Consider the following 26,999-nt stretch of genomic DNA (forward strand, 5'->3'; position numbering starts at 1 on the left):
CAAGAGATAGGATGAGAGTCACCTTTCTCAAGAGAGAAAGCTGTTCCAGAACCCAAATGAAGAAGAGGCTTCAAGAAAGAATAAATACTCAACTATATCAAATGCTACCAACGATCCCTGCATTTGGCATTGTAGAGGTCTTGCCGACCTTGACAAGAATACTCTGGAAAAGCGGCAGGGATGAAAGCCTGACTGGCCAACAAGGAATGGAAGGAGAGGTAGCATTAGAGTACAGTCTTTCAGGGAATTTAACTGTAAAAGGGTGTGGACCTGTCAGCCGGACCTTGTTTTTACCAAGACACATTTAAGTGCTTAGGTGTAGGTATGGAGCAAGAGTTTAGTTGGGTTTATAATCATGGACCATGCACTCTAAAGTGAATTTAGGAAGCTGGGATTAGAACACATTAGGAGACTAACTTCTTCCTGCAGGTTATATAGATGGTTCCATTTCTACCTAATTCACACACAGTCCTCACTAAGAGCTACGCAGTTGTCAAAAGAGAAGATTTCCTCTCACCTTTCAGTGAACTTTAGGAGAATATGGTCTTAAGTTTTCAACTTTAACTGCCTTACTTATTATGTTGTCAGATCAAACGGCTTCCCTGTCATTAGAACCAAGACACAACCTAATTAAAACCCTTATAAAACTCAAGTGAAGTGTGAAAAGTTCAGCAGCCAGGATTTGGGGGGAAAATGACATCCGTGAGATAATTCTAAGCAGAATGGGCAAGGTGAGGCCTCTGAAAATCTAGAGATTCAAAAAGCTGGATGAGGCAGAATGGCCTTAGAAGCCTCAAAACCTTTGCTGTTGCTATGAGATCTTTCAAACGTGCTGAGAAGGGTGAAACCTGTATGCTCACTATTCAGCTCTAGTGAATTCTGATGTTTTGCCATTCTTGCTTTAGATTTTCAGGATTTTCTAAAGTAGGCTCCATGCCCAGCATGGAGCCCAGCGCAGGGCTTGAACTCACGACCCTGAGATCAAGACCTGAGCTGAGATCAAGAATCAGATGTTTAACCGACTGAGCCACCCATGCACCCCTAAGACTTTTAGGATTTTTAAGTGTTTTTATAAAGAATGACTTTTTTTTTTTTTTTTTTTTTTTTTTTTAAAGTACCCATTTCTATATCTGTCCCAGGGAAGCTCTGTTACACATGGGAGTTGATCACATTCTTCAGGTGTGCTGGGGGTGGGATGGAAAGGTTGGGGGCCATTAGGTCACTTTTCCATACTGTAAACATACAGATTTGTATTAAAAACGACTTGAAACTTAAAGGATTTAAAAGTCATTATTTTTCTTTGCTAAAACACAAAATTCAGTCCCACGAACTTGCAAATGGCAGTAGCCAATAATCTATCTGGATTGTGAAGGCAGGAGCGTTCTGTGCTGCAGAGGATCAGGGATGTTCATATATAAAAACTGCCCCTTACTTGTTGTTTCCCATTGCTCCTTGCTGCCAGGCCTTCATGTCTGGTGACTGGTACCCAGAAGTGGGTGGAGTCTGCTGGAGGAGAGAGCTCTGAGGAGGAGGGATTGGCATCGGCACCATGGAGCTCCCAGGGCTTAGAGATGGAGCAAAGCTGGCCTCACCTTGGGGAACCATTCCTGCAAATTAACACAAATTAATTTAAGTGAATACTATAAATTTATTAATCCCATAAAAGAGACCTCCCCCCCCCAAGGATCTGTCATACTAGAAGTTAGAAATAGCCTATTCAACAGAGTAGGGAAAACATTTCAGTTTCTTCAAAATAAGGCCGGAAACTTCAGTATAAACAGTCAGACAAGTAAACATAAAATAAGTTTGGAAGAATGCTTTCTATTAACTGAGATATTGATTTGGGTACCAAGATTATGTATAATGGTTTTTTTTCTGTTCTTTGCTTACACGAATTTTTAAGTGTGAAAGACATATATGTCAGATTACCTGTGTCATAAAAATAAGTTAGAAAAGGAAAAAGGTTAGGACAAATGCATGTGTGAAATGAAAAATGACAAAGTTTTTCTGTCCATGCCTCAGTCACCTTTGTGGGCTCTTCTTCCCTTCCCTGTCCTTTCCTTTTAAGCTTTATTGAGATATAATCTACATAGCCTCAAATTCACTCATCGAACTGCACAACTCAATGATTTTTAGTAAACCGTACGGAGCCATGCATCTATCACCCTGAAGGCCTCCGATGCCTGTCTACAGTCATTCCTTTCTCCTATCTCCAGCCTCAGGCAACCACTGATCTGCTTTCTGTCTTGACAGATGTGCCTTTTGGGGAATTCTCACATAAACGTAATCCTATAAGGTCTTTTGTGTCTGGCTTCTTAGTGTTTTTGAGGTTGACCATTCTGTAGCATTTATTGGTAGTTCATTCCTTTCTATGCAGGGTAATTCTTCTTTTTTTTTTTTTTTAAGTTAATTTATTTGAGAGAGAGAGAGAGAGAGAGAGAGACAGAATCCGAAGCAGGCTCTGCAATGTCAGCACAAGCCCGACGTGGGGATCGAACTCACGAGCTGTGAGATCATAACCTGAGCCAAAATCAAGAGTCAGATGCTTGACCAACTGAGCCACCAAGGTGCCCCTCTATGCAGGGTAATTCTTATTAGCAGCTATTGATATAACTGTGTTGAAAATCAGCTGGCCATAACATTAACAGTTTATTTATGGATTTTTATTCTGTTGCAGTGATTTGTGTGTCCACACTTGTACTAATACTATATTGTCCTCATTGATGTAACTCTATGGTAATTTTTGAAACTGACAGTCATCCAACTTGGCTTTTCTTTTTCAAAATTGTCTTGGCTACTCTGGGTCCTTTACATTCCCATATAAATTTTAGGAGAAGCTTGTCAGTTTCTTCAAAAAGCATGCTGACATTTTGACTGCATTGAATTATGAGATCAATTTGGAGTGAATTTAGCATCTTTTCAGTCTTTTTCCGATTTCATTTTATACAGTTTCCATTGTTATATCTTCAAGTTCATGAATCTTTTCTTTTGTAATGCCTAATCTCCTTTTTATCCCATCTACTATACTTTTCATCTCAGACATTGTCCTTCTTGTCTCCTAAAGTTTGATTTTGGTTTTAGTTATATCATCCTTACCTTTACTTAGTATGTTCAAGCTTTCCTCCAGTTTCTTGACCATACAGAATGTATAATTATTATAAATTATACATTGAGACAACTGTATGACTCAATGTCCTGTCTACTAATTCTATCATTTGTGTGATTTCTGAGTTGGTTTTGATGACTGATTTTTCTCCTTATCATTGGTTTTATTATCTTGAATCTTTGCGTGCTTGGTAATTAAAAAGTTCAGATCCCAGACCTTGTGGATTTTACCTTGTTAGGTGCTAGATTTTTAAAAGTCCTTTAACTATTTTCAAACTTTGTCTGGGTTGTAGTTAGATTATATGGAGACAGTTTAATTCTTTTGGGTCTTGTGCCTTAAGGGACAAGAGCAGAGTTTAGGGCATATTTTGCCCTATTACTGACGCAAAACCCTTCTGAATATTCTACTTGACATCCCACGAATTATGAGGTTTTCAATTCTGGCCGGTGGGAAGAGAAGCTGGCCCTGTGCGAACTTTGTAGATTGTTCTCTATAATCTTTCCAGGTGTTTTTCCCTAGCGTTGGTTTGTACACACACACACACACACACACACACACACACACACACACACCTGAGTGGGACCCTGTGCACATCTCTGTGGCTCTCTGTGTGACTCCTTCCTTGTCCTCTGAGACCTCTAGTTGCCTGGCTTTCCTGGACTCCCAGTTCCATGGGCTCGACTCAGAGAAACCACTGGCTCCTGCTGGATTCCCTCTTCATGTAGCATGGTCTGGACAATTTCAAAAACTATGGTTTAATGTACTTTGATTTTTTGTTCATTTCAGATGGGAGAATAAATCTGGTTCCTGTTATTCCACCTTAGGCAAAAGTGTAAGTCCATAATAGTTTAAAAGAGTAAAAATGGATTTCTTTTCTAGGATTTCTGTTATGCTGGCACTTTGTATTTTTTTCCTGACAAAATACATTTCATAGTTAAATACTTTTGAGGTACTGAAAGTTATAAAGGTACAGAAAAAAAAATAATGTCATAATTTGATTACCTATAATTTAGTATAATTCCTTCAAATCTTCCTTTATAAAATGTTGCACAATTTTGTGACCTGCTTCTTTCCCTTATGATTATATCATAAGCATGTTTCTGTGTTTTTAATGTCTCTTTATAAATATAATTGCATATTCTGTGTTTTGCCATTGTTATAATGATTTTTCTCTTTTTGTTTGGCTAACCTGGCTAGAAATGTAGTTAACTTATCCAATTTTGTTTTTTTTAATAGGCTACGATTTTAAAAATATTTAAAATTTTCTGTGAAAGCTGAGCCAACTGTAGACTTCCTATTGTTTTTTCTTTCATTATATGTTTACTTTTTTCTTGGTAAAGATTTTATAAATAAAGCTACAGATTTTCTCTCTGCTGCTTCCTCCATGTGTAATTTAATCTCTGATAAATAATTTGAGTCAGAATATATGGAGAAATTATTGTTTTCATCTATGACTCTAGAAGGTGGTTTTTCCCCCCGACACCTTCATTTATATGTTGACTATCTGCACACATTCTAAATTTTAACCATTTTGGTTACGATCTTTGGAAAAATGCTTCTTGGTTCCTAATGCATTCTTAACCTCACTAATGGTGAAATAATTTTTTTCAGAAAAATATATATGTGGGGGAGGAAAAGATACTTATTGTATTCTGGACATTATTCTATAGAATCAAAGTTGAACAAGATGTAAGAGATTGCAAGTATATCAGCATAGTTTCTGACATTTCTTTCTGGACTCATCTCACATTCTGTTTTCCTTATCAGTTGACCTCATTTTAGTCCGAAGAACCAGCTTGTGAATGATAACTGGAGGGGTAGTCAGAATTCTGATTCTGGCCCTGCTATCACATTGGCCCTTGGGATCCCTTGGACTAGACAATCTAGTTCCTTCCAGTTTAAAATTTCTATAGTTCTGTCTTTGCCTAGACCAGGCTAAGTATTCCTGTTGGACCATAAACAGTATCACAGCCATTTGGCAGCAGCAACTAGAAAGAGGATTCATCTTTCCATTCATTTACTTCTTCAAAGATTCATTGAGCAGCTACTCTCCCCACCAGATCACTGTGCTAAGCAACAGAGAAACTAAAAGGGTTAATGCTTTGTTCAATCAAGGACCTTGCTGTTTAAAAGTGAGGCAGGTAGGTGAACAAGTGGCTGTAAGACAGGGTGATGGGTGCTTATGATTGGGAGCAGTCAGGGAAGGCTTCCCAGAGGAGGCATCTCTGGAAGACGGGAGGAACAGGAATGAGGCAGGTAATGAAGGATATTGGTTTGAGACAGAGGATACAGGATGTACAAGGCCTAGTAAGTAAAGAGAGTGAGGTATGTACTCTTCCTTGGAACTTGAGAAGTCTGTCACAACTGGAACACTGAGACATGGAGAGAAGGGGAAGAGGAACTGATGAGTCCAACTTTGGACAAGTTGAATTTGGGTGCTGGTCAAAAGAAAATTCAAGCATGTCTGTAATCAGGCAGCTGTGCACAGGAGCCAAGAGATCTGGTTAGGGATACAGAAGAGAGTCATTAGCATGAAGAGGTCACTGAAGCCACAGGAGTAGATGAGGTCACTTAGGAGGAATGGGTGGAGTAGCATGTTTACTGTAGTTCACAGACCAGGGAGCTGTGGACTGGCTTCAAGGCATTCATGAAGTGGGTACAAAATTTTGTAAAAATTTCCATCATATTTACTTTAAATATCACCTTAGTATCAAATAAATTTTAAATGTCTAATTCTGTTCTTGTGCACTCATCATTGAGGCACGATAGTCTAGAAAAGTTTGTGGCTTTCAGAAATAAAAGAAAGCATACTCTGCCATTAATATTACCCACACATTCCTTCATTTACTTTGGGCCTATATTGAAAAGACGCCAAAGCAAAAGACAAAAGTTAATGAATTCAACTTTTGGTTTTACTATCATCAATGAACACAACAAACTTTTTCTGCCAAGGGCCAGATGGGAAATATTTCTGGTTTTGCAGGCTACAAGGTTTCTGGTATAATTACTCAACTCTGTATGAAGCCAACCACAGATGACACCATGTAAACTAATGAGGATGGTTACAATCAAACTTTATGTTACAAACTTTATTTATAAAAACACGTGGTGGCCTTGATTTTATTTTATTTTTTGAAAGAAGGCCTCATTTGAAAAGGCTGAAAACTTTTCCAGAACTTGAATTTGTATTCCCACAAAACCTGGTCTTGAAGATTTCTACCAGATTGCTGATAATGTTGGAATGAGTTTGTAACTTAGAGCAGTGGAAAAACTAAAAACATTGCCTCTTTAAATGTTCTTTTGCTCTCCAGAAAAACTGCCAATTCCCCCCTATTATTTTGAAGCAGTTCAGGGAAGAACTGAAAGCTCTGTCATTCATTTCAATTTGCACCTGGATGAAAACAACCACTCTCCCGAGTACATCCAGCGTCTGGGTTTTGTTTGTAGTATGAATGCTGACTTTACCAAAGATGAATTCTTACTTTGTGAAAAGCATTTTCCTGCCCATCAAAATTTGGACTAGAAGAAAAATCCATGTACCAGATAGAGCCGTATAAAGGGTAGCAACACATCCAGCTGTGTGGCTTAGAGAAGTAAACTCCACCAGCTCATTATCTCAATCACTGTGTACCACAACAGATCAGACTAGACCCACAACTCAGAAAGAAACCTTGTCAATTTCACTGGCAATGGGGTTCTGAAGCCCTGCTTTTCTAGGTGGCTTTGTGGAGGAACCAGAGCAGGATAGGAAGTTCTTTCTTGGCTTTCCAGAGAAGAGGTGTTAAAGAGCATGACTGAAAATAGATAGAAGTACTGTTTTCATTTTTATTTTTTTAAGAGAAAAGAGTCTTTGGGGAATTAACTAATGTTTGGCTTACTCACAGCTATTTTTTTTTCACCAGTGAACGAGATAATCTTTTGATTTGAGGCTCTGTAATCAATATTATGAATGCAACTCTATTTGCTGTCTGGGCTAAGTTGCCTTTTGAAGAGCAGTGGGGAAAGAGATATCTAATGGAGTCTTCTAACGTTGGAGGAAGTACTTCAGCAGGCTAGAATAAAGTGAAAAAGCCTTGTCAAGTTCTTTGCATGCAGAAATCGTAAGACACACGAAAGTGGCCTTCAAAAGGTTCAGACGATATTATAATTAGGATATGGATTTATAATCCTTTTCTTGCCCATACAGATATTGTCAGTGATATAAGCCAGCCAAAGATGACTTCATTGTGCTGAGGACAAAGGAACTGATGTGACATAATTTTGAGTAAAAGGTTTTAGAGAATTCTGGTGCTGTCTGACACAAGTCTCCCTAGATAACTTAATTTGATAGTCACAGGATTTTAGTACTTGTTGCCACCAGAATGAAAGTCTACATTGATTTGGCTGTCAAAGTTGATAAGCATATTGCCATGTAAGAAATCTCTATAGAACCTCAACATTTTATTCAAGTCAAATAGCAGCCTTCTCATGGAAATTCATTTTTAGGCTGCCTTATAATTTACTTTTTCTTTCACTTATAAAATGAAGGGATTTGTTTCAATTTTTCCCCAGGAATTTGCCATTAAATTTGCATCAAAGTTTGATTAAATATCATGGATTAAACAAATGTGTTTTATTGCCACTACCCATTAGAATCTGAAAGCGACAGAAGTAAAATTTAAAGGGACATCATCCCCTAGGACAAAAAGAATAGAAGGGAGACAATGCAAACAAAAGCTTAAAAAGGAAAAAACCTTCTGAAAGCCAGAAAGTTCCTGATATTCCAGAGGAATAGCTTGTAACTTAAACAGCTAAGAGTGCTCCAATGAGAAGTCTGAGACACTTTGTAAAGATGTGTTATCCCTATATAAACTATCAAAAGACCAAAATCTCCAACATAAGGAAAACACTGTAGGCAAATTTTGAGTTAATGTACTTCAACTCACTGTCTGAAGTGGACTTTCATGAGATTCTCACAAGGACCCGTGACAGAAAGTTAAGAAAATAAAAGAATATGCTTTGCAGACAAAATGTTAAAAATGTTAGAATCAGACAGGTCCTTCTGGATCGTGTCATTAATCATCTTAGCTTTCAACGAGCCTCAATGAGCCATTAGTGGCAAGAGAGGAGTCTGAAGCCTGGATCTCCTGACTCCCAGGTCAGCGTCTTTCTTCTTCAGCTCACTGCCTCACCGTCAGTGAGCCTGTACGTATATGTAATAAAGCAGCATAGAGGTGTAATCCTCATACCTGATCCTGGATACTGGAAGACATTCTGCTGCATCTGAGGATTGATTCCAGTGCCAAACTGTCCTCCCATGTTTCCTGTCATGCCTCTGTTCACCATGCTGTTGCGGTTGGCCAAGGTTGACTCGGGATTTGCTGCCAGTTGTGAAAACGGGCTGGTAGAAGCAGGTGGGGTTCCTGGATTTGTACCATAGTTTGGTGGGTAGGGAAATTGCTGCGGAGCACCCTGAGGAAGACGGGGGTTCCCCATTTGAACTGGCAGTCCAGATGAGGGAGGGAGGTTGTTCCCAAAGCTTTGTTGCCTCATGAGCATGGCTCTTTGCTGCTGTATTAGCTGCCTCTGTCGGTGCTGTTGGCTGTACAACTCCCGCTGGCGCTGTGCCAACATTTGGGCGTTCAGGGGTGGCTGCAAAGGAGAAAACAAATCCTCACTTATTAATATTGTTATCATCGCCACCTATTTTGGAAAGCTTACAGGATAAAGCCTAGTAGCTTGGGACAACAAAATATGTAGCAATTATCACTATGACTTCGATCTTATCTGACTTTAGGTTGTTACGAGACTTCTTTTTCATTTCCCCCAAATTTACTGTGTTTCTTATCCCCTCCCTTTTTAATGTTTACTTATTTATTTTGAGGGAGAGAGAGAAAAATCCCAAGCAAGCCCCGTGCCACCAGGGCAGAGCCTGACATGGGGCTCGATCCCACGAACCACACGCGATCATGACCTGAGCTGAAATCAAGAGTCAAAACACTCAACTGATTGAGCCACCCAGGTGTGCCCCTGCCTTTTTGCACTAAGATCAGTTATTCCACTTTCATGAATAAAATGTGATTATAGTTGATTTTAATTTTCTTCATATTTCCTATATTTTCCAAATTATTTATAATGAACATGTATTACCTTTACAACTAGAAAAACCTACAAATACTGTTTAAAAAGGAAGAATCAGAAGTCCAGGATCCAGTGCCAAATAAATTGTTACTTAAAAAGAAAATAATTCATTAGAAATAAAATAATAAACAGAAATAAATGGAACCAGCTATTTTATATCATTGTTGCAGTAAAGACTGCTCGAGGCATTGAAGTACATATTTTAATAGCTGTAATAGTAGGAATGATAAAAGAAGCCATAAAAGTAGGCTAAAATCACTTTTTGGTCTAACCTGTAAAGCAATATGGCATGTCAATAAAGCCTTCCTCAGAAAATTTCAATTCAGACTGAGGATCAGGTTAGAGCATATAGCTCCTTTAAAATTAAACTTGCCAACCAGATATAGTCCAATCTAGAAGAAACTGTGACATATGACTTTCTGACACAAATCATCTTTATGTGAATTCCAAAAGTGGGGTCTTCTTTCCTTATAACCTAATTAACCTTGTATGACCTAATCACTGATGTTTCTTAAAACAGAGAAACCCAAGTATGGATCCGTGAAGACACCAATGTCTGCTGCTTAACAGTAGTTTCTGTCAATATGTATCCTTTTGGTTAACAGTTAGCTTCCTGTATTTGCCCAAATCCATCTAGGTGCATTTCATGGAGAAAAGAAAAGTTGTTTGAATCCTCTCTAAAATTCCTCATCTCCCAAATTTGTGTGTCACCTTGGTTAAGGAAACATAAAAAAAGTGGTTGAAGCAAAAATATTCAAGTATGTGTGGAAGTTAAGCAGGGAGTGAGTACTAGACAAGACTCAGAAGGCTACCCAATTCTTTTTATGTTTAAAGTTCCAGTGGCTCGGGGTTCATATCCAAGGATTGTTAAAACAAATGAAAAATAAATAGAAAATGCTGATGCTCGGACTGAGCAAAGGACACAAGGTAGGTAAGATAACTCAGCAATGTAACTGAGTTTTGATCAGGTTTCAGCTACCATTCACACAGTTTCTTATCTAGGCTTCTTATTACTGGTATTATTTGGGATAGCAGTAAGAGTTTTCTACTTATTCATCGGGTATCTAATAGCAGTGACAACAATACCAATAAAACCAAACAGGGAACCCTTGGCTTCAGATCAAATATCAGTAAGGGGTATCACAAGTCGATTATAAATTCATTCTAGAAGAAAGCTGGACTACTACATAAGAAGATCAATTCACAGACCATTTCAGACACTCCAGTCAACACTTGGAGAAACACAGCTTGGGCTGGAGGAGTACTAACAATGCCTGGTTTTCTCACAGTACCTGAGGTGTAATCTGCTGCTGCATGCCTGATCTCATATTGATGCCAACGGGAGTGTTTGCTGCAAACTGGTTTAAGATAGCTTGCCGATTTTGGTGTATCAACTAGAGAAAAATGTAAACAATATCATATTTCTATATGCAAACATATACTTTGGCCCTCACAGAGTGACACAAACTTTTTATTGATTACTAACAAGTTTTAGTATTACAGGTTTAGTAAGATTATTTCCCATGTTTATTTGCCAAAAGGCTGGCAATTCCTAACATTTATCAAATACTTCTTGTCTACAGAACACCAAATATGACAAAGCATTTAAAAGCAGAATCCGTATTCATGTACATATATATATACATATATATATGCAAATAGGTATATACACATATCGTACATACAGCGTACTTTCTAAAACACGCTAATACTTAATTATTTCAGTCAAGTACAATAATGGAGAGAAAAGAAACATCAGCCCTTGGTCTTAAACACTTGTAAATATAAAAGTAAGTATATAATAGGGCACATTCTATAAAAGTTTGGAAGATGAATGGAAAAGTTGAGGCACTTCTCATTTGAAGACTGACTGTCGGATGGGTACATATTTGGGGAAATCCAACATGATTTCATTCACTGAAGAGAATTATGTAAGAAACAAATGGTTTGAGAAAATAGACTATTTATTTAACTAGAAGAAGTAATTACTTTAGACCAGCATTTCCCAAATTGGTGTTCTAAAGAACACTGTTCTGCAGGATATTAATAGATGTGCCAGGAAAATAGCATGCTGTGCTGTATTAAGTATTGGAAATGATGGGTTACACAAGGTGAAACAGATTTCTTTACTGCAGTAATTCTATGAGCCTTTAATTGACCAAAGCACACTATGGATCTTCAAGAAGGCGTTATACTATGCAACTTGTTCTCAGAAACCTTTTTTCCTGACACGTAGCCATTAACATGACTACAGAACAATCTTGTATGGAACGCTAGTTTGGAAGATGCTGTCTGTATTGGACTTAGGGTTCCAGGTCATAGGCATTCCTTAACTTTATCAGGTAACAAAACAAGCATCCTTGGAAGTGATATTTCCTGATAAACAATCTATAGCTTAAAGAATTTCTTGCTCAATAATTTGATATGAATAAACTGTTCAGAGAGATAACAGCAACAATATCAATACTATTTTGTGTTTATATGGCATTTTATAACATAAATTACTAATAAACACATTAACATGTCAATATAGTTTACATTTTAATACATTTAATATATTCCAATATACTAAATGCAAACTAGAAAGACTAAGAAAGTTTTGTAAGAAAATCCATATTGTTGTAAAAAGTGATGAAATCACCCATTTCCGAACAGCTCAATTCTTAATTCTGGTTTCATTAATTTTCTGACTCCCATTAGGTCAGAAAACAAACTGTTTTTGGGGGGAAAGCTCAACAGAATATAAGGATTAAAATGAAAATTTTCAGGCATTTGTGGAATATGATAAAACATTTGGAATCGCTTAAAAAATAAAGATATGAACATTATGGTTTTAAAAGTCAAAGGGACTCTTAAGTACAAAAATCTACATACTTGTTAAATTCTACAGACCACAGACATACGTTTAAATAAACCATGAACTTTATGAAGATTTATAAAAAAACAAAACAAAACAGAAGTAACTGTATGCAAGATACTACATAAGGTTTGAAGGCTAAAGAGGTGAGCATATTTCTTTCCTCCAGGAATTCTCTGTTGAGTAGCACAGGCCAATACAGAATGGCGCCACCCACAAGTGCTGTACGTGTGTATACAGGGATGTCTACAACTAACTCAGCCGAAGACATGAAGGGAGGGACCAAGGGCACGAGTGAGCTCAATGGGACCTTGAAAGATGAGAATGCCAGCTGGCAGGAGGATGGCAGAGTTAACCTGAGGCAGAAAGTACAGCGAGTCTAAAAACAGAAGACAAAGCAATGAGGACAGGTGAAAATACACGAATACACAGTGATGAAGACAAGTAACGTTGCTGGGGGAGTGGGAGTTGGGATTCCAAACTCACAGCTTTACATATTCTTGGAATTGTGAGACAGTGTGAGAATGCAATGGGTGGGGATGGAGGAAAGATGCCTGAGAAGTAGTAAAATTGAGAAAATAACCTTAGGAAATATATTACTACCTTGGAAAATAAACAGGCTATTTTTGGAAGTAGAAGAAATTACTGCAATCTACAAGCACTTTCTGCAAAATTGATCTGTTTCTGCCCTTGAAATAATTCTTATTCATTTCCCCATCCTCCCCTTGACCATCTCTGTGCACAACCTGACTAATGCAGTGTACAGCTGCCTCACTCTGACCTACTAAAATGCTACCCATTATCTAGCAAGCAGATCAAGCTCTATTTCTGCCAAGGAAGTCTTCCCAAAATGATCACCATATCCTTTAACTCCTCGGAAACCCTGACTTTTGGTTGGTGGGTGGAGAGAGGTCAGTAGTCTTTACAGCTGGGGACATAAATTCAAAAGTCTACAGAGGCCAGGTCAAAAGACTTCTATTATAAAAGGAAATGTGGGGCTTGAGGCCAGTGCAACAGTACAAACTCAACCCACATGTATAAAACACCCCCCCCCTTTCTCACACACACACACACACACACACACACCCAGAGTTCAGACCAGCTGACATTTTGTCTGTCTGTTTTTTTTTTTTTTTTTTTCCAATGCCTTACCAAGAAATCCTTCTATAGGAAAACTAAAAGATGATTACCTAGCTAGAGGTTCTCAATCAGGGATGATTCTGCCCCACAAGAGACATTTAGCAATGTCTGAAGACATTTTTGGCTGTCTTGGAGAAAGGCTGCTACTGGCATCTAATGGGTAGAGGTCAGGGATGCTGCTAAACGTTCTTAAATGAATGGGAAAGTGCCCTATAACTAGCATTATCTATCCCAAACTTTCAAGAGTGCCAAGATTGAAAACCCTGATTCAGCCACCATGTAAATTTTTGACAAGGAGTTCTTTTAAAGAAGCTCATTCTTACATCAGGCAGTTTTCATTGTCAGAATTCTAGAGGTGAAATTTGCCTCCCTGTATTTTCTGCCCTTTGATCTTAGTTCTACTTTCTGGTTACTTCTATTTTCTATATAATATAAAAAATTATCAATAGTGGTTCTTCTACCAGATCCATACCCTTCTTCAGTACCCTAACACATAACACGAGTGGACTTGACTTGTTTTAAGATGGCTAAGTAATCACATTTCTTTACCTGTCTCAACTGTTACTCCCTTTTCAAAAATTTTTTTGTAATATTTATTTATTTTTAGAGAGACAGAGACAAAATGCGAGTGGGTTAGGGGTAGAGAGAGGAAGACACAGAATCCGAAGTGGGCTCCTGGCTCTGAGCTGTCAGTGCAGAGTCCAACGCAGGGCTCGAACTCACGAGCTGTGAGATCATGACCTGAGCTGAAGTTGAATGCTCAACTGACTGAGCCACCCAGGCACCCCTCCCTTTTCATATTATCCTTTTCTTGGGAGTATGAAGACCCTTGCTGGAGAAGAAGAAAACAAAACTAGAATAGAATAATTACATCTCTTATCAGCCAATGTTATACCATTTTCTACAAGCAAAAGGTCTACCCATTTTTGCTGTTGTCCGTTTCTGAAAATAGAACTTTAGAAATTCTTTTTTTTTTTTTAATGTTTTTATTTATTTTTGAGACAGAGAGAGACAGAGCATGAGCAGGGAGGGGCAGAGAGAGAGGGAGACACAGAATCCGAAGCAGGCTCCAGGCTCCAGGCTCCAAGCTGTCAGCCCAGAGCCTGACACGGGGCTCGAACTCACAGACTGTGAGATCATGACCTGAGCTGAAGTTGGACGCTTAACCGACTGAGCCACCCGGGAGCCCCACCAACTAATGCATCTCTACTAGTTTCCTAGGGTGTTTTTCCTCCCCTTGCCCACCCCCCCACCAACTAGGGATTATTCATAACTGTATAATAAAATTTAAAATCTTAGAATCTTTTTACTCTTTGTGTACCATATTCCAGTCAATGAAATATAGTTAAGGTCAAGAAATAGGTTTTTAAACTGATCTTCTTAAAATCCATTAAAAAGAAATAAACTGTGATGTAGATCTGAGTTTGTACCTTTCTTTTTTCAAACCATCAGGCACTGTCCTAAATTCCTGCCTATGAGATGTTTTATATCTCCTGTGTTTGGCAAGAGGGAAGAAGGCATGAGAGGATATGACCAACAAGTAAACAGATGATTTCAATCTAGAGAGATAAGTGTATTATGAATACCATGTTATGAATCTGAGATATTCTGGATACTAATCCTTTGTCAGTTATACGGGGTTGCAAATATCTTCCCTGAGTCTATGGCTTGTCTTTTAACCTTGTTTATGGTATCTTTTTTTTAATGTTTATTTATTTTTGAGAGACTGAGAGAGACAGAGCATGACTGGGGGAGGGGCAGAGAGAGAGGGAGACACAGACTCTGAAGAGACACAGACTCCGAAGCAGGCTCCAGGCTCTGAGCTGTCCACACAGAGACTGACGCAGGGCAAGCTCATCCTCCTTCTTTAAGATTTCGTACTCATGGGGCTCCTGGGTGGCGCAGTCGGTTAAGCGTCCGACTTCAGCCAGGTCACGATCTCGCGGTCCATGAGTTCGAGCCCGCGTCAGGCTCTGGGCTGATGGCTCAGAGCCTGGAGCCTGTTTCCGATTCTGTGTCTCCCTCTCTCTCTGCCCCTCCCCCGTTCATGCTCTGTCTCTCTCTGTCCCAAAAATAAATAAACGTTGAAAAAAAAAAAAAAAGATTTCGTACTCATGCTTCTAAAATAAAGTTAGCATTTATTTGTTAAGATTCATGTTGAGATTCTGACTGGAATTCTACTGAATTTAATTAATTTCAGAACAATTGTCATCTTTAAAAAAATTTAACATTCATTTCTGAGACAGAGAGACAGAGTACGAGTAGGGGACAGGCAGAGAGAGAGAGGGAGACACAGAATCTGAAGCAGGCTCCAGGCTCTGAGCTGTCGGCACAGAGCCTGGTGTGGGCCCGAACCCAGAGACCATAAGATCATGATCTGAGACAAAGTCAGACACTTAACTGACTGAGCCACCCAGGCGCCCCCCAAAATTGCCATCTTTATGATAGTCTTTCAACTCACTAATATCTTCGTTTGGATCTTTTTTTTAACTTGCAATTACGATTAATAATTTTCTAAGTTTTATAAATTATGAACATATTTTGAAATTATATTTCCTAATTGGTTGTTGATAGTAAAAAGGATTGCTATTAATCTTTATTTCTTGGGTTTTTTTTTTTTTTTTTCTAGAAACACTGCGAAACTTCTCAATTAACTCTAAGTCCTCTGTAGGTTCTCTTGGATTTTCTACATAAGCAGTTGTAGTGTTCGTATATGATTATTTTGTTTCTTTCTCATGTTTGCTTTCTATTTCAAAATCACTTAATTTATAGTGTGCCAATTTTTAGTGTTTTTCTTTTTCTCTGCACTAATATGAACTTACTCATTTAAAATATACATCCTGTCATCTAATGGAATTCAGGCAGGAGAAAGGGCAAGTGTTCCATCTCAGTTCACCAATTTGATCCCAACACGTGCAACTTTAAATAAACCTCCATTTCTTGATTTTATCAGGTATTGTTATTGCCAACTCACAGCCATTTACCCTCCCCTTCCTCCTCAATGACAAACTAGGAGTCTGTTCAGCTGACTATCCCAAATCATGCACAAGGGGTTAACTGTGTGCTCTAAGCCAATCCTTGCCATCAGGTGGTTAAGGGTGTACATGTGACTCAGTTCTGGCTGGCCAGACATGTGAAAAAACAATTTTCCCCCCGTTTTCTTTTTTTGGAGTGGGAGGGAGGAAAGAAGGGCAAGAACCTGGAAAAAGTTTCTTGGCTTATGGAAAAAGATGCACAGGTGCATGTGATATTTGTAACCACTGGAGCCATTTTTCTAGTTGCCAGGGATTAGAGAGTAAAAAGACAGAAAGAACGTAGGTCCTTGGATAACATTCTTGAGCCTGTGAGGTAACCACACCTCAACCTGTCTCTACTTTGTATCATCTCATTATCTGAGTCAAAATACTTTTTAAAAATGGTTTCACTCCTTTGAATTGATGTTTTTTCTTTCCATGTTGCTGAAAGCATCTTAACTGAAACGATGACTGAGATAAGCCTTGGCCAGACCTCGCAGAGAGCCCTTAACTCACACAGAAGACTCCAAGCATTTACAGACTGTGGACTGGGATGTCCCACTGTTATACAGGAGAACTTATGGTCCAGAACCCAGAAAGTAGGTCTGGATGATGAGGCTCATTTGGTAGCAAAGTATTGTCTTACACGGCATTATAGGTTGTTTTGTGTACTGACATATCTCAGGGCTCAAAACTTTCTCTAACTTGATGGATATTTCACACTGTTGGGTTACCAAGACCACCAAACTTTGGACATGTCTCCCTGATATTTAAAGGAAGCAACAAGGAGCCACATTCGTCTATTTGCACCCTTATTTCATGTGTACCCTCTGCATTGCTACCTCTGCTTATTAGCTGTTTTAGGAAAAAATCAAAGTAAAAGTGATTTTTTTCCCAAACTACGTGCGAATTATTATCTCATCCATTCACAAACCTAACCTAGACTGTTGATCTGGCCTTGCTCAATGAACCCTTGCCTTTAAACAGTATTTACTGACTCTACCCTGTAAAATGAAAATCAGCACACCTACGTTTTCCTCTACTTTTTGGGTTAACCCTTAATCACTACTTGCACTGTCATGTAAGTTTCCAGTTGTGTATGTTTGGAATACTCCAAGCTGATGGGAAGTTCTAAAAGTTGCCTGTATCTCCTTAATTCTTTGTATTCCTCATAGTGCCTAGTAGTCTTCCTAAATATGTTTTGCGAATGACATGTTTTGTGAACCAATAAGCATTTCTTATTCTTGTGCTCTCTACTGAATAATGACAAGTTATAGCAAGAGGTAGTTTACCTTCAACTAATACTCAGAACACATTACTATTTCCTTTCTAGATTTCTCTTTTCTTCCCTCTCTTCCCCTAATTCCTCTTTCAGTTCTTTATTCCACCCTAGAATTTTAAATAGTATTCCTTTTTTTTGTTATTCTACCATTAATAATTTTTTCCTGTCTTGTCTGGAGCTCCCTTTCTCTTTGTCCCTTTCATCATCTTCTTTTTAAGTGGAATGGAAACTCATTTTATATTACTTACTGTATTTACTGAATATAATTTGATAATAAGAGCTAGTGTTTAGTGTTAGTGCATGCCTGGCACTATGTTAAGATCTTTACATGTACTAAGTCATCCAATCTACACACCGCCGATGAGGTAGAGGAGTTATTTATTAGTCTCCTTTTATGGCTATAATCAGAAATCAGAGGCTTTAAAAGGGTAAATCATTCGATTGCCAACCCACCTAAGTAAGGTCAGAAGTAGGACTTGAATCTAGAGCTCCTATAACATTATATAATATTGCCTTTCTAATATAATTTAGTTCCTTTTTTCTCTTCCTTTCTGAATTTCTAACACTCTAGGAAATTGCTTTAAATACTTTACAGAAAATCCAAAGTAATACATACAGATGGTTAAAAAAATACAAAAAGATAAATAAGAAGAAGTAACAATCTGTAGTGCTGGTCCCACTTCCCAGAGCCGATACTTTTAACCATTTGCTTTTTTGGTCTTATGCTTATCTCTGTATGTGCTGCTCATTCAATCTTAAATATTTATGCCATTATACCCATTCATTACCTGTCATGAGAGAGAAGATTTAACTCACCCACAACTCCCCAGACCCCCAAACTATCCTTTCCTCTACTCTACTCTCCTAATATAATAACATCATTAAGCTTCAATCACTCCAACTTCAAACAACAAAGATTCCATTTTCTGTTCCATCAATCAATCGTAACAGTACCTTTTGATGCTCTACTTGATAAATTAAGCTACATATTTCTCTTTATTAATTTAATAATGATATGACGTTCGTCCTAAATATTTTGTCTCAAAAAACAAAATCCACTTGCTTTAAAATTTTAAGTCTCACAGTACTGTTATGAGCCAGTTGCCTTTAGCTGAATGAACGTGTTCTTTATTTTATCCTAGCAGACCAAGGACAGTTTTTTGAGTCTTTCATAAAGGTTGTGGGACTACTCCCACTTAATACCTTTCTTGTAGCAATTAGGCTGTTCTTATTTCAGAGAGGGAGCCAGCACACGCCTTTAAATGTATCACCTGCTAAAAAAGAGTGCTCACCTGCTGCTGTCCCTGCAAGCGCTGCTGAAGCTGAAGCCGCAGCTGGTTGGGGGCAGCGGGAGGTCTGTTCAGAGTCTGTCTGGGCTGCATGCCCATGCTGGGTGAAAAAGCGCCTCGGGGAGGTGTTACTTGAACAGGCATAGTCCCCAGTGAAGGTTTTTGCCTGACCATGCCTTGGAAAGGGCTGGAGAGATTGGCAGTAGGTGAAGGAGAAGAATAAGGCTGGGAATAAAGGTTGGGTCTTTCGTCCATCATCAAAGGTGGTGTTGCTTGTTGTGGTGGAAATCTCTCTGATAACACATCTAATCCACCTCCCTGTTGGACAGCAAGCCAGAACATTTTACAAATCAGTTAATGCCAATACGTGACATGCTTCTCTATATAATCTTGGATCTGAGAACATTTACCTCTAGAACGTCTTATTATAAAATATTCACGTTGAAGTCATGAAGCTCTCTAGGAGTTTGCTACTTAAAGGAATCACTTATGAAAAGTTAACTTTTGAAATGGAGTAACAGATGAACTGAGATGTTTAAAATCTCAGAAAAGAGATAAAAACAAGGTTAAAACAAAAGGCCCTAAAATCAGTGAGATAAAGCTAAAAGGTTTAAAAAGAACCACATTGCAAAGCCTAAGAGAGAACAAACTTTACCGGTAATAGTTTACCATGAGGAGTTAGATTCCTAAAGGAGGGATTAATTAAGCATTTTTCTATCTCAAATACAAAGTTCATCCTTTTCTCTTATTTGAAAAAAATTCATAGCTGGCCTAACAGAATGCCATAGCTATGGCTTTCAAAATTTATACTATTATTCACTGTAAAAAATCTAATTTAAATTGTGACCCGGTGTATGTAACTGAAAGGAAAATTTTATGAAACATAACTTCCCCTTTTTGTGGGCTATGCATTCTGATACCTTATATTCTACTCCTTAAAAGAATGTTGATTTTTTAACCTCACAGTGTGAAAAATGCCTGGAAGTTGGAGCATCATGGAATATATAGGTTGAGGTCTAGCACGAATGAAGGATAAATTAAGTCCTAGAATAAGAAGTAATGATATAATGTTGGATTCTATTCTAGGGGGAGCTTCTAAGATTCTGTTCCATAGTGAAACGCTAAGACTTTCTAATTCTATTTGTAATTATTATGATTTTTTGTTTAAAAACTCATTAGTTAGCTATTATATATTTTGACAATTTTCACAAGAATAAATTATAAAACCACAAAAAACATAGTGAGAACAGTATTGAAAAATCTTGCTTAAAAATAATTTTCTAGCTTCTCAGGATTGTATCAGTTATATAAGGCCGAGCTTAATAAATACCTGGACAAGTTTGTCAATCCCCAGAGCTCTATCTAGTTCAGCTAGCTCCGTTTCATCTTTGCCGCTGAGGAAGGACACCAGCTGTTCAAGAAGAGCCTTCTCATCATTTCTTCCTTCTACTGTTGTTGGTGGACAGAGAAGCTCATCTAATTGTGAACTAATACACTGGCTATAGAATCAAAAGATAGAAATGTTAAAGACTGATACAGCAAATAAGTATTCAATCTCAGTAATGCAAATATATATATGTATATATGATACGAACACATATGCAAGTCTTATCCTAGAAAGTTCTTTGCTGAGATGCTTTTTCGACCAATTCTTACACAAAGAAATGTTCTACACTTATGTGAAAAAACTTATAAATGTTCTATATGTAGCTGGAATGTACTTTCACTATTTTGTCAATCACTGAACTCTGCTTCCGTACTCTTCCTGTTAGCTTATAGAATTAGCCTAAAAAATTAACTAAACATAGTTAAGAAAGGAAAAACAATTTTTGGTGAAAATCAAAAATAAAAATCAATCAAAATCTCATAAAAAAATCATCCAGCCTATGGTAAGATTTATTCTATTTATACTTAACTCTCAAAGATGATCAAATCATATTGATAATATGACATGATGAGCATTTACCCAAGAAATCAAACTAGAAAAAAGAAACATGCTCAGTGTTAAGCAACAACAACAAAAAAATGTTGATTACATGAAGGATATACATAGTCTAATCCAAAAGGATGCCAATTGATGCATAAAATTTAGAAATATATAGAATATAATATTAATAATACAAATATAATGACATAATTTTAAGGATTCTTTTTGGGGGAAGGTAAGTGGGAATGCAGTTCATAGTTAAAAGCTCTAAGCCACACTCGATACTGTCCAGTCATCCTTTGGTTGCTATGTATGAAATGTACTCTTCTCTAATGTTTTGGAATAGAGCTACTTATGTCAATTAAGCAATTAAATTGTAATCAAGATGGGACACTAAGTAGATGTAAAATGTACCTTCTCTTCTTAACCATCTTGCTCCAAAAAGAAACTCTGGACAAAATAATTATACAACTAAAAGCTCAAGAGCTTTCAGAATAATTGTTATACTGAGCTCACTTCATCTACAGGTCTCAGAAACTGTATAAGAATCAATCAAAGCAAAGCAAGAGATGAAAAATAAAACAACCACTGCATACTATGTCAATCGCTTGGTAATTACAATACATACTGGCCTTGCAGTCACACAGTAAATAAATCTGTTTAACTTGGTGTCTTCCTACATCCCCTTTTTTTCATTAAACATTCACTTCTACTACTAGCTCACAAAATACCAATGTAGGCTGGAATCCAGTGTGGGAAAAGTAGTCCTTTGTTGAAATTGGTATCTGATAATTTTAATTTTTTAATTTTTTAAATGTTTTTATGTTTATTTATTTTTGAGAGAGAGCGAGCGAGCAGGGAAGGAACAGAGAGAGAGGGAGGCATGGAATCCAAAGTAGGCTCCAGGCTCTGAGCTGTCAGCCCAGAGCCCAACACAGGGCTCAAATTCACAAACCGCGAGATCATGACCTGAGCCGAAGTTGGACACTTAACCGACTGAGCCACCCAGGCACCCCAAGTATCTGATGTTTTTTAAAGTAGGAAATGTGTTACTCACTCTTCTGGTTTATTCTGATTTACGGTAGTCACTGTATTATTTGCCCATGGAATCTGATCACCTGTTCCTGGCTGTCCAAACTGGTTATCAATTGCTTCCAATTCCAGCTCCGGTAATCCTGGAAAAAGCAAGAAGTCAGGATCACAGTGGAAGATAAAAAGACAGTATTTTTCAGAAGTAATATATTGTGTAATAGAATGAGATTTCCCCTATAAAATATTATTTCGATGATACAAAGGTCCCTTATTCAGAAACTTAAACTATCTAGAATGTGGCCACATAATAACCAGTGAGAAAGAAAAAGTCTCTGAATCAAAGACAATCTGATGTAAAAAAGCCTGCACGTAAGTTGACATTATCATAGGAGAATCACTCAGAATTTTGCCAAAAATTATCTCTTTTATTTCCTTTTAACTGTTTTCTTTTTTATTTCTTTAATTTTTAAGTAATAGCTACACCCAACATGGGGCTCGAACTCACAGTCCTGACTGAGATCAAGAGTTGCATGCTCCACTGACCGAGACAGCCAGGCACCCCAGAAATTATTTTTTTTAAAGATAATTATAACAATTTTGGTTAACTGCTTTTTCAGTCTACAGGGCAGTATAATACATTATAGGTAGGGACAGTGTTATCATGAAATGAGAGTGGCAAACAAAAGATGTTCTATAAAAGGCAGTAACAGAAACTATAGGGCACAGCAGTCTGGGGTCGTTTAGAAAATGGGCAAAGCTCTGTAGCTGTTAACTAAGAATACATCTGTATAATAACAGTATAACGACTGATGCTTATAACAATGACAAATGAAAAAAGACATCAAATTATATCTTGTAATGGAATAAAATAGTATATGCATTTTAGAAAGTTTTGGTTAGGCATTTTCTTTTCAAAACTTGATCATTTCTGTACTGTTTATTCTATGAAAAATTGTAAATAACCTGAATTCCAGAAACTCAGGGAATGTTTAATGAACCCTGGTTTGGATAGTTACAGTGTCCAACTAAATGAAAAAGAAAATGACCCCATAAACCAAGATATTATGTGCAGAATGATTCTGGTTTTACAAATTATTTAGTATATATGAGTAGAAAAAAATTCTGGAAAGGAGTTTATCTTTGGTAGATTTTAGGTTGTGAGATTAAGGATGACTTTTATTTTCTTTTAGTGCTTCTAATGGTTATTTGTAATTTCTGAAATGGACATATATTAATTAATCATTGTTATGGGCTGAACTGTATTCCCCCAAAATTCATATGAGAAGGTCTAACTCCTAGTAGCTCAGAATGTGACTGTATGTGGAGACAGGGTCTTCAGAGATGGGCAGGGAAGTTAGGGTGGGCTCTAATTCAAGATGACTGGTGTTCTTATAAGAAGAGGAGATTAGGACACAGACAAAACACAGATAGCGGGATGACCACAAGGCCACTGCAAGGAGGCAGCCATCCACAAGCCCAGGAGAGGCCTCGGAAGAAACCAAACCTGCCAACCCCCTTCACCTTGGACTTCTAGCCTCCAGATCTGTAAGAAAATTAAATTCTGTTGTTTAAGCCACCTGGTCTGTGGTATTTTATTATACCAGCCTGAGAAAACTAGTATAATTTTTAAAAACCCAACTAAAAATGCGTTGGAGGTTGTTTTTTTTTAAGCGTATTTATTTAGTGAGAGAAAGAGTGCAAGTCGGGGAGGGGCAGAGAGAGAGAGAGAGAGGGAGAGAAAGAATCCCAAGCAGGCTCCACACTGCCAGCACAGAGCCCAACGTGAGGCTTGAACCCAGGAACCATGAGATCATGACCTAAGCTGAAGTCAGACACTCATCTGACTGAGCCACCCAGGTGCCCCAAAACACATTCACTTCTAAATGCAAATAATTATAGCTTTCAATTAAATTTGTCTTGTCTGTCATGACAAATGATAGAAAAATTAAATTCTGTAGATTCCGAAAAACAAAACAAATAAAAACCACCAAACAACACCAACCACAAATGATGATGGGAAAGTAATCACTTAATTCCTATCATTATTTAAATCAGGAAGTTAGTCAAAGAAGATTATCTAAAGCTGTCCCACTGCTCTATTCCACACATTAATTCCTCAGTCCTATTCTATTTCAGAAATCTAACCTAGACAAAATTAATTATATTTAAGAGTCAAAGAAAATTTATATGGCTATTTACCATCAATACTGAATATTATAAGATAGTTTATTTGACTCAGTAATAGGACCTCATTGGTAATGAGGTAATGAGTAGTAATACCTCATTGGTGTCCTGGTGAGGAAAATATCAATAAGCCAGATAAAATTTCTCAAAATGAAGTAAGATTCATGTGCTAAGTTTGATGACTAGAAAGATAAACCCAAACAAATCAAACTTTGATTCAAGTAAAAGTTCTGTTTGCATAGGCTTTATGCTTAAAAGTTGGTTTTTATTCTAAAAGTTACCTCAACCTTTTAAGATTTCCTTTAGAAATTTGTTTTTACAAAAAATTTGAGGATTTGCTGGAATGTTTTAAAAAATACACAAATATGGGCCCTTGGGTGGCTTAGTAGGTTGAGCATTCGACTTTGGCTCAGTTCATGATCTCATGGTTCGTGACTTTGCGCCCCGCACCAGTCTTACTGCCGTCAGCACAGAACCTGCTTTCGATCCTCCATCCGCCCCACTCTCTGCCCCTCCCCTACTTGCTCTCTCAAAAATAAACAAACGTTAAAAAAAAAGAAAAAAGAAAAACACAAGTTATCTTTGTTCGTCCAGGGAATAAACCTACTACTTTTGGTCATATTTGTGTCCCTATCACAAACACAAGTATGTACATATGTAACACAAGACAGGCAAAGTAATTTGTAGAGGGAAGCATCAATGCATCTCTGTGTTGGAGAGGGACAGACGAAGTGGGGGTAGAAAACAAGCTCTTAGGGATCAAGCTATTTTTTTTTAATGTTTTTTTTATTTTGAGAGAGAGAGAGAGAGAGAGAGAGGAGGGTAAGTGCGAGTGCATGTCAGTGGGAGAGGGGCACAGAGAGAAGAGAGAGGGAATCCCAAGCAGGCTCCATGCTGTCAGTGCAGAGCCTGATGTGGGGCTCGATCTCACAAATCATGAGATCATGACCTGAGCCAAAACCAAGAGTCAGATGCTTAACTTACTGAGCCACCCAAGTGCCCCATCCCTGATCAAGCTATTAATCTTTCTTATCATCCTTGCAAAGGGCTCAACATCATATTTTCTCCATTTCTAGTCTGGTTAAGAGGAAAGCTTTATATATCCATTAGCCACAAAAAAGTTATGTTACTAAAAAATTTAAAAATTTCTCGGGGCACCTGGGTGGCGCAGTCAGTTAAGTGTCCAACTTCGGTTCAGGTCATGATCTTGCAGTCTGTGAGTTCGAGCTCCACATTGGGTTCCGTGCTGACAGCTCAGAGCCTGGAGCCTGCTTCTATTCTGTGTCTCCCTCTCTCTCTGCCTCTCCCCCACTCACACTGTGTCTCTCAAAAATGAATAAAATGTTAAAAAAAATAAATAATAAATGAATAAAAATTTCTGCACACAGGTAGAAACGATTGTCTAACCATGGCAGCGGCTTTTGCACATTCTACTCCTTTAACAGACCATCCCTATCTAGTGATTCTGACGGTCAGCCACTTTCCTCAGCCCCCATTGGTTAAGAGGTTTCTGGCTCAGTTTTGTGTTACATTTGGTTGTAGTGTTTTATTTTTCTAAATAAAAATAAAGCACAGCAGTTGCAGTGTTTTATTTTGCTAAATGTGATGTAGACAACAGATTAACTTATGTTAAAAAAAAACCCTCCTATAAATCATAAGATAAAAATGGAAAAATCCAATAGATAAATGGCGAGAGAATATGAACAGGTCACATCCACGTGACTGAAAAATCACTGAATCACAGATCACTGAAAAATGATCAACCTAATTCACAAAAAAAGCAATACAGATTAAAGCTATACTGTGATAACTTTAAAAAACCAAACCATCATATTGGCAAAGATGAGAAAGTGTGTAAACTCGATGTCTTAGGATGTGTAGAAAGAAGAACATTCTCAGAGTATAAACTGGTGTAATATCTGAGAAGGGCCATTTGGCAAAATCTATCTATCCTTTGACCAAGCAATTCTATTTAGAACTTCTATTTCAGTTACGCTCTCATATGTAGTAAATTATCTCTACATAAGATTATACATTACAGCTTTATAAAATAGCAAAAGATACCAACAGGCACAATACTCTGTAAAAGGGAAATTAAAATGGATTTTTTAATTACTGAAAAAGTGCTTTATGTAAAACTCATTATTTTTTGAGTTATATAATTATTTTAACGTGCTACAAGTTAATGATCTTTAAAAAATAATAATCTCAGAATGTGTATGTCCATCAAACATAAGATCAACCACTTCACGAGATCATTCACTTATTCCAATGAAGTTGTCAGTGTTCAAATATTTTTGGAATTCTTCTAGATCGATCTAAAACAGTATACAGGTCCCTCAAAAAAATATATCTCCTTATAGTTAGTCTAATTTTGGTTCTGGTTAAAACAAAGTATTATTGTTTTTTGGATCAACAAATTTGGCTCCAAATAACTCCAGAAAATTTCAGGAGTTAAATCCACCCTCAAAGGATAAGGAGCTGAAGACAATCAAAAGGACGTAGCAGAGGTTTTGAAGGTGCTGCTGAAGAGGTCATATTGTACATATTTTGACCAATAATACCCTCCTACACCGTCTCTTGCTGTGCTCTTATAGTACATTTCTAACAACATTATTTAAGTCACTTGGTCACACTGCATGGGTGTGTGGTGTGCATGTCGACAGGATATTTTGAAACCAGGCAGACTGAGATTTAAATCCTGATTCTGCATATACTACGTGGAAAACTTCAGGCAAGTTTTTGTCTGTATTTTTTCTTTCTTTTCATTCTCTGGATCTTAATTTTCTCATATGTAAAGAGACCTAAGGCAATTTTCTGGTTCAGTGTGGCAGATTTATCCTTGTATTTTATTTTCCCTCCAAAATTATCTCTGAAATAACAAAAGAAATAAAAAAGAAAAAATAAATCTCCAGCTGAAGGAAAGGCAAAAGAAGTATGGCAGCTGACTTGAACGACAGAGTTTCTGAAAGATAAAACAGAGGGGACAAACTGATGGTAAAACCTTAACAAAACTAAAAAAAATCTACAGTGGGAGAAAGAGAAGAT

General features: G+C 37.5%; 1 protein-coding gene across 6 annotated transcripts in view; it reads right to left on the bottom strand.

The window, feature by feature from the left end:
• The window catches only part of NCOA1 (nuclear receptor coactivator 1), a 242,724-nt gene that overhangs the window by 14,326 nt on the left and 201,399 nt on the right, over nucleotides 1–26,999 (bottom strand). For all 6 annotated transcript variants that reach the window (XM_045447551.1, XM_045447552.1, XM_045447549.1 and 3 more), the window contains 6 exons: nucleotides 21,793–21,910; nucleotides 20,139–20,307; nucleotides 18,812–19,126; nucleotides 10,519–10,620; nucleotides 8,335–8,737; nucleotides 1,433–1,607 (listed from right to left, as the gene is read on the bottom strand). In XM_045447551.1, coding sequence (XP_045303507.1) covers nucleotides 1,433–1,607; nucleotides 8,335–8,737; nucleotides 10,519–10,620; nucleotides 18,812–19,126; nucleotides 20,139–20,307; nucleotides 21,793–21,910 — 1,282 coding nt within the window. The remainder of the gene's footprint in view (nucleotides 1–1,432; nucleotides 1,608–8,334; nucleotides 8,738–10,518; nucleotides 10,621–18,811; nucleotides 19,127–20,138; nucleotides 20,308–21,792; nucleotides 21,911–26,999) is intronic.

This window comes from Leopardus geoffroyi, chromosome A3 (genome assembly GCF_018350155.1).
Source record: "Leopardus geoffroyi isolate Oge1 chromosome A3, O.geoffroyi_Oge1_pat1.0, whole genome shotgun sequence".
In the NCBI taxonomy this organism is placed as follows: Eukaryota; Metazoa; Chordata; class Mammalia; order Carnivora; family Felidae; genus Leopardus; species Leopardus geoffroyi.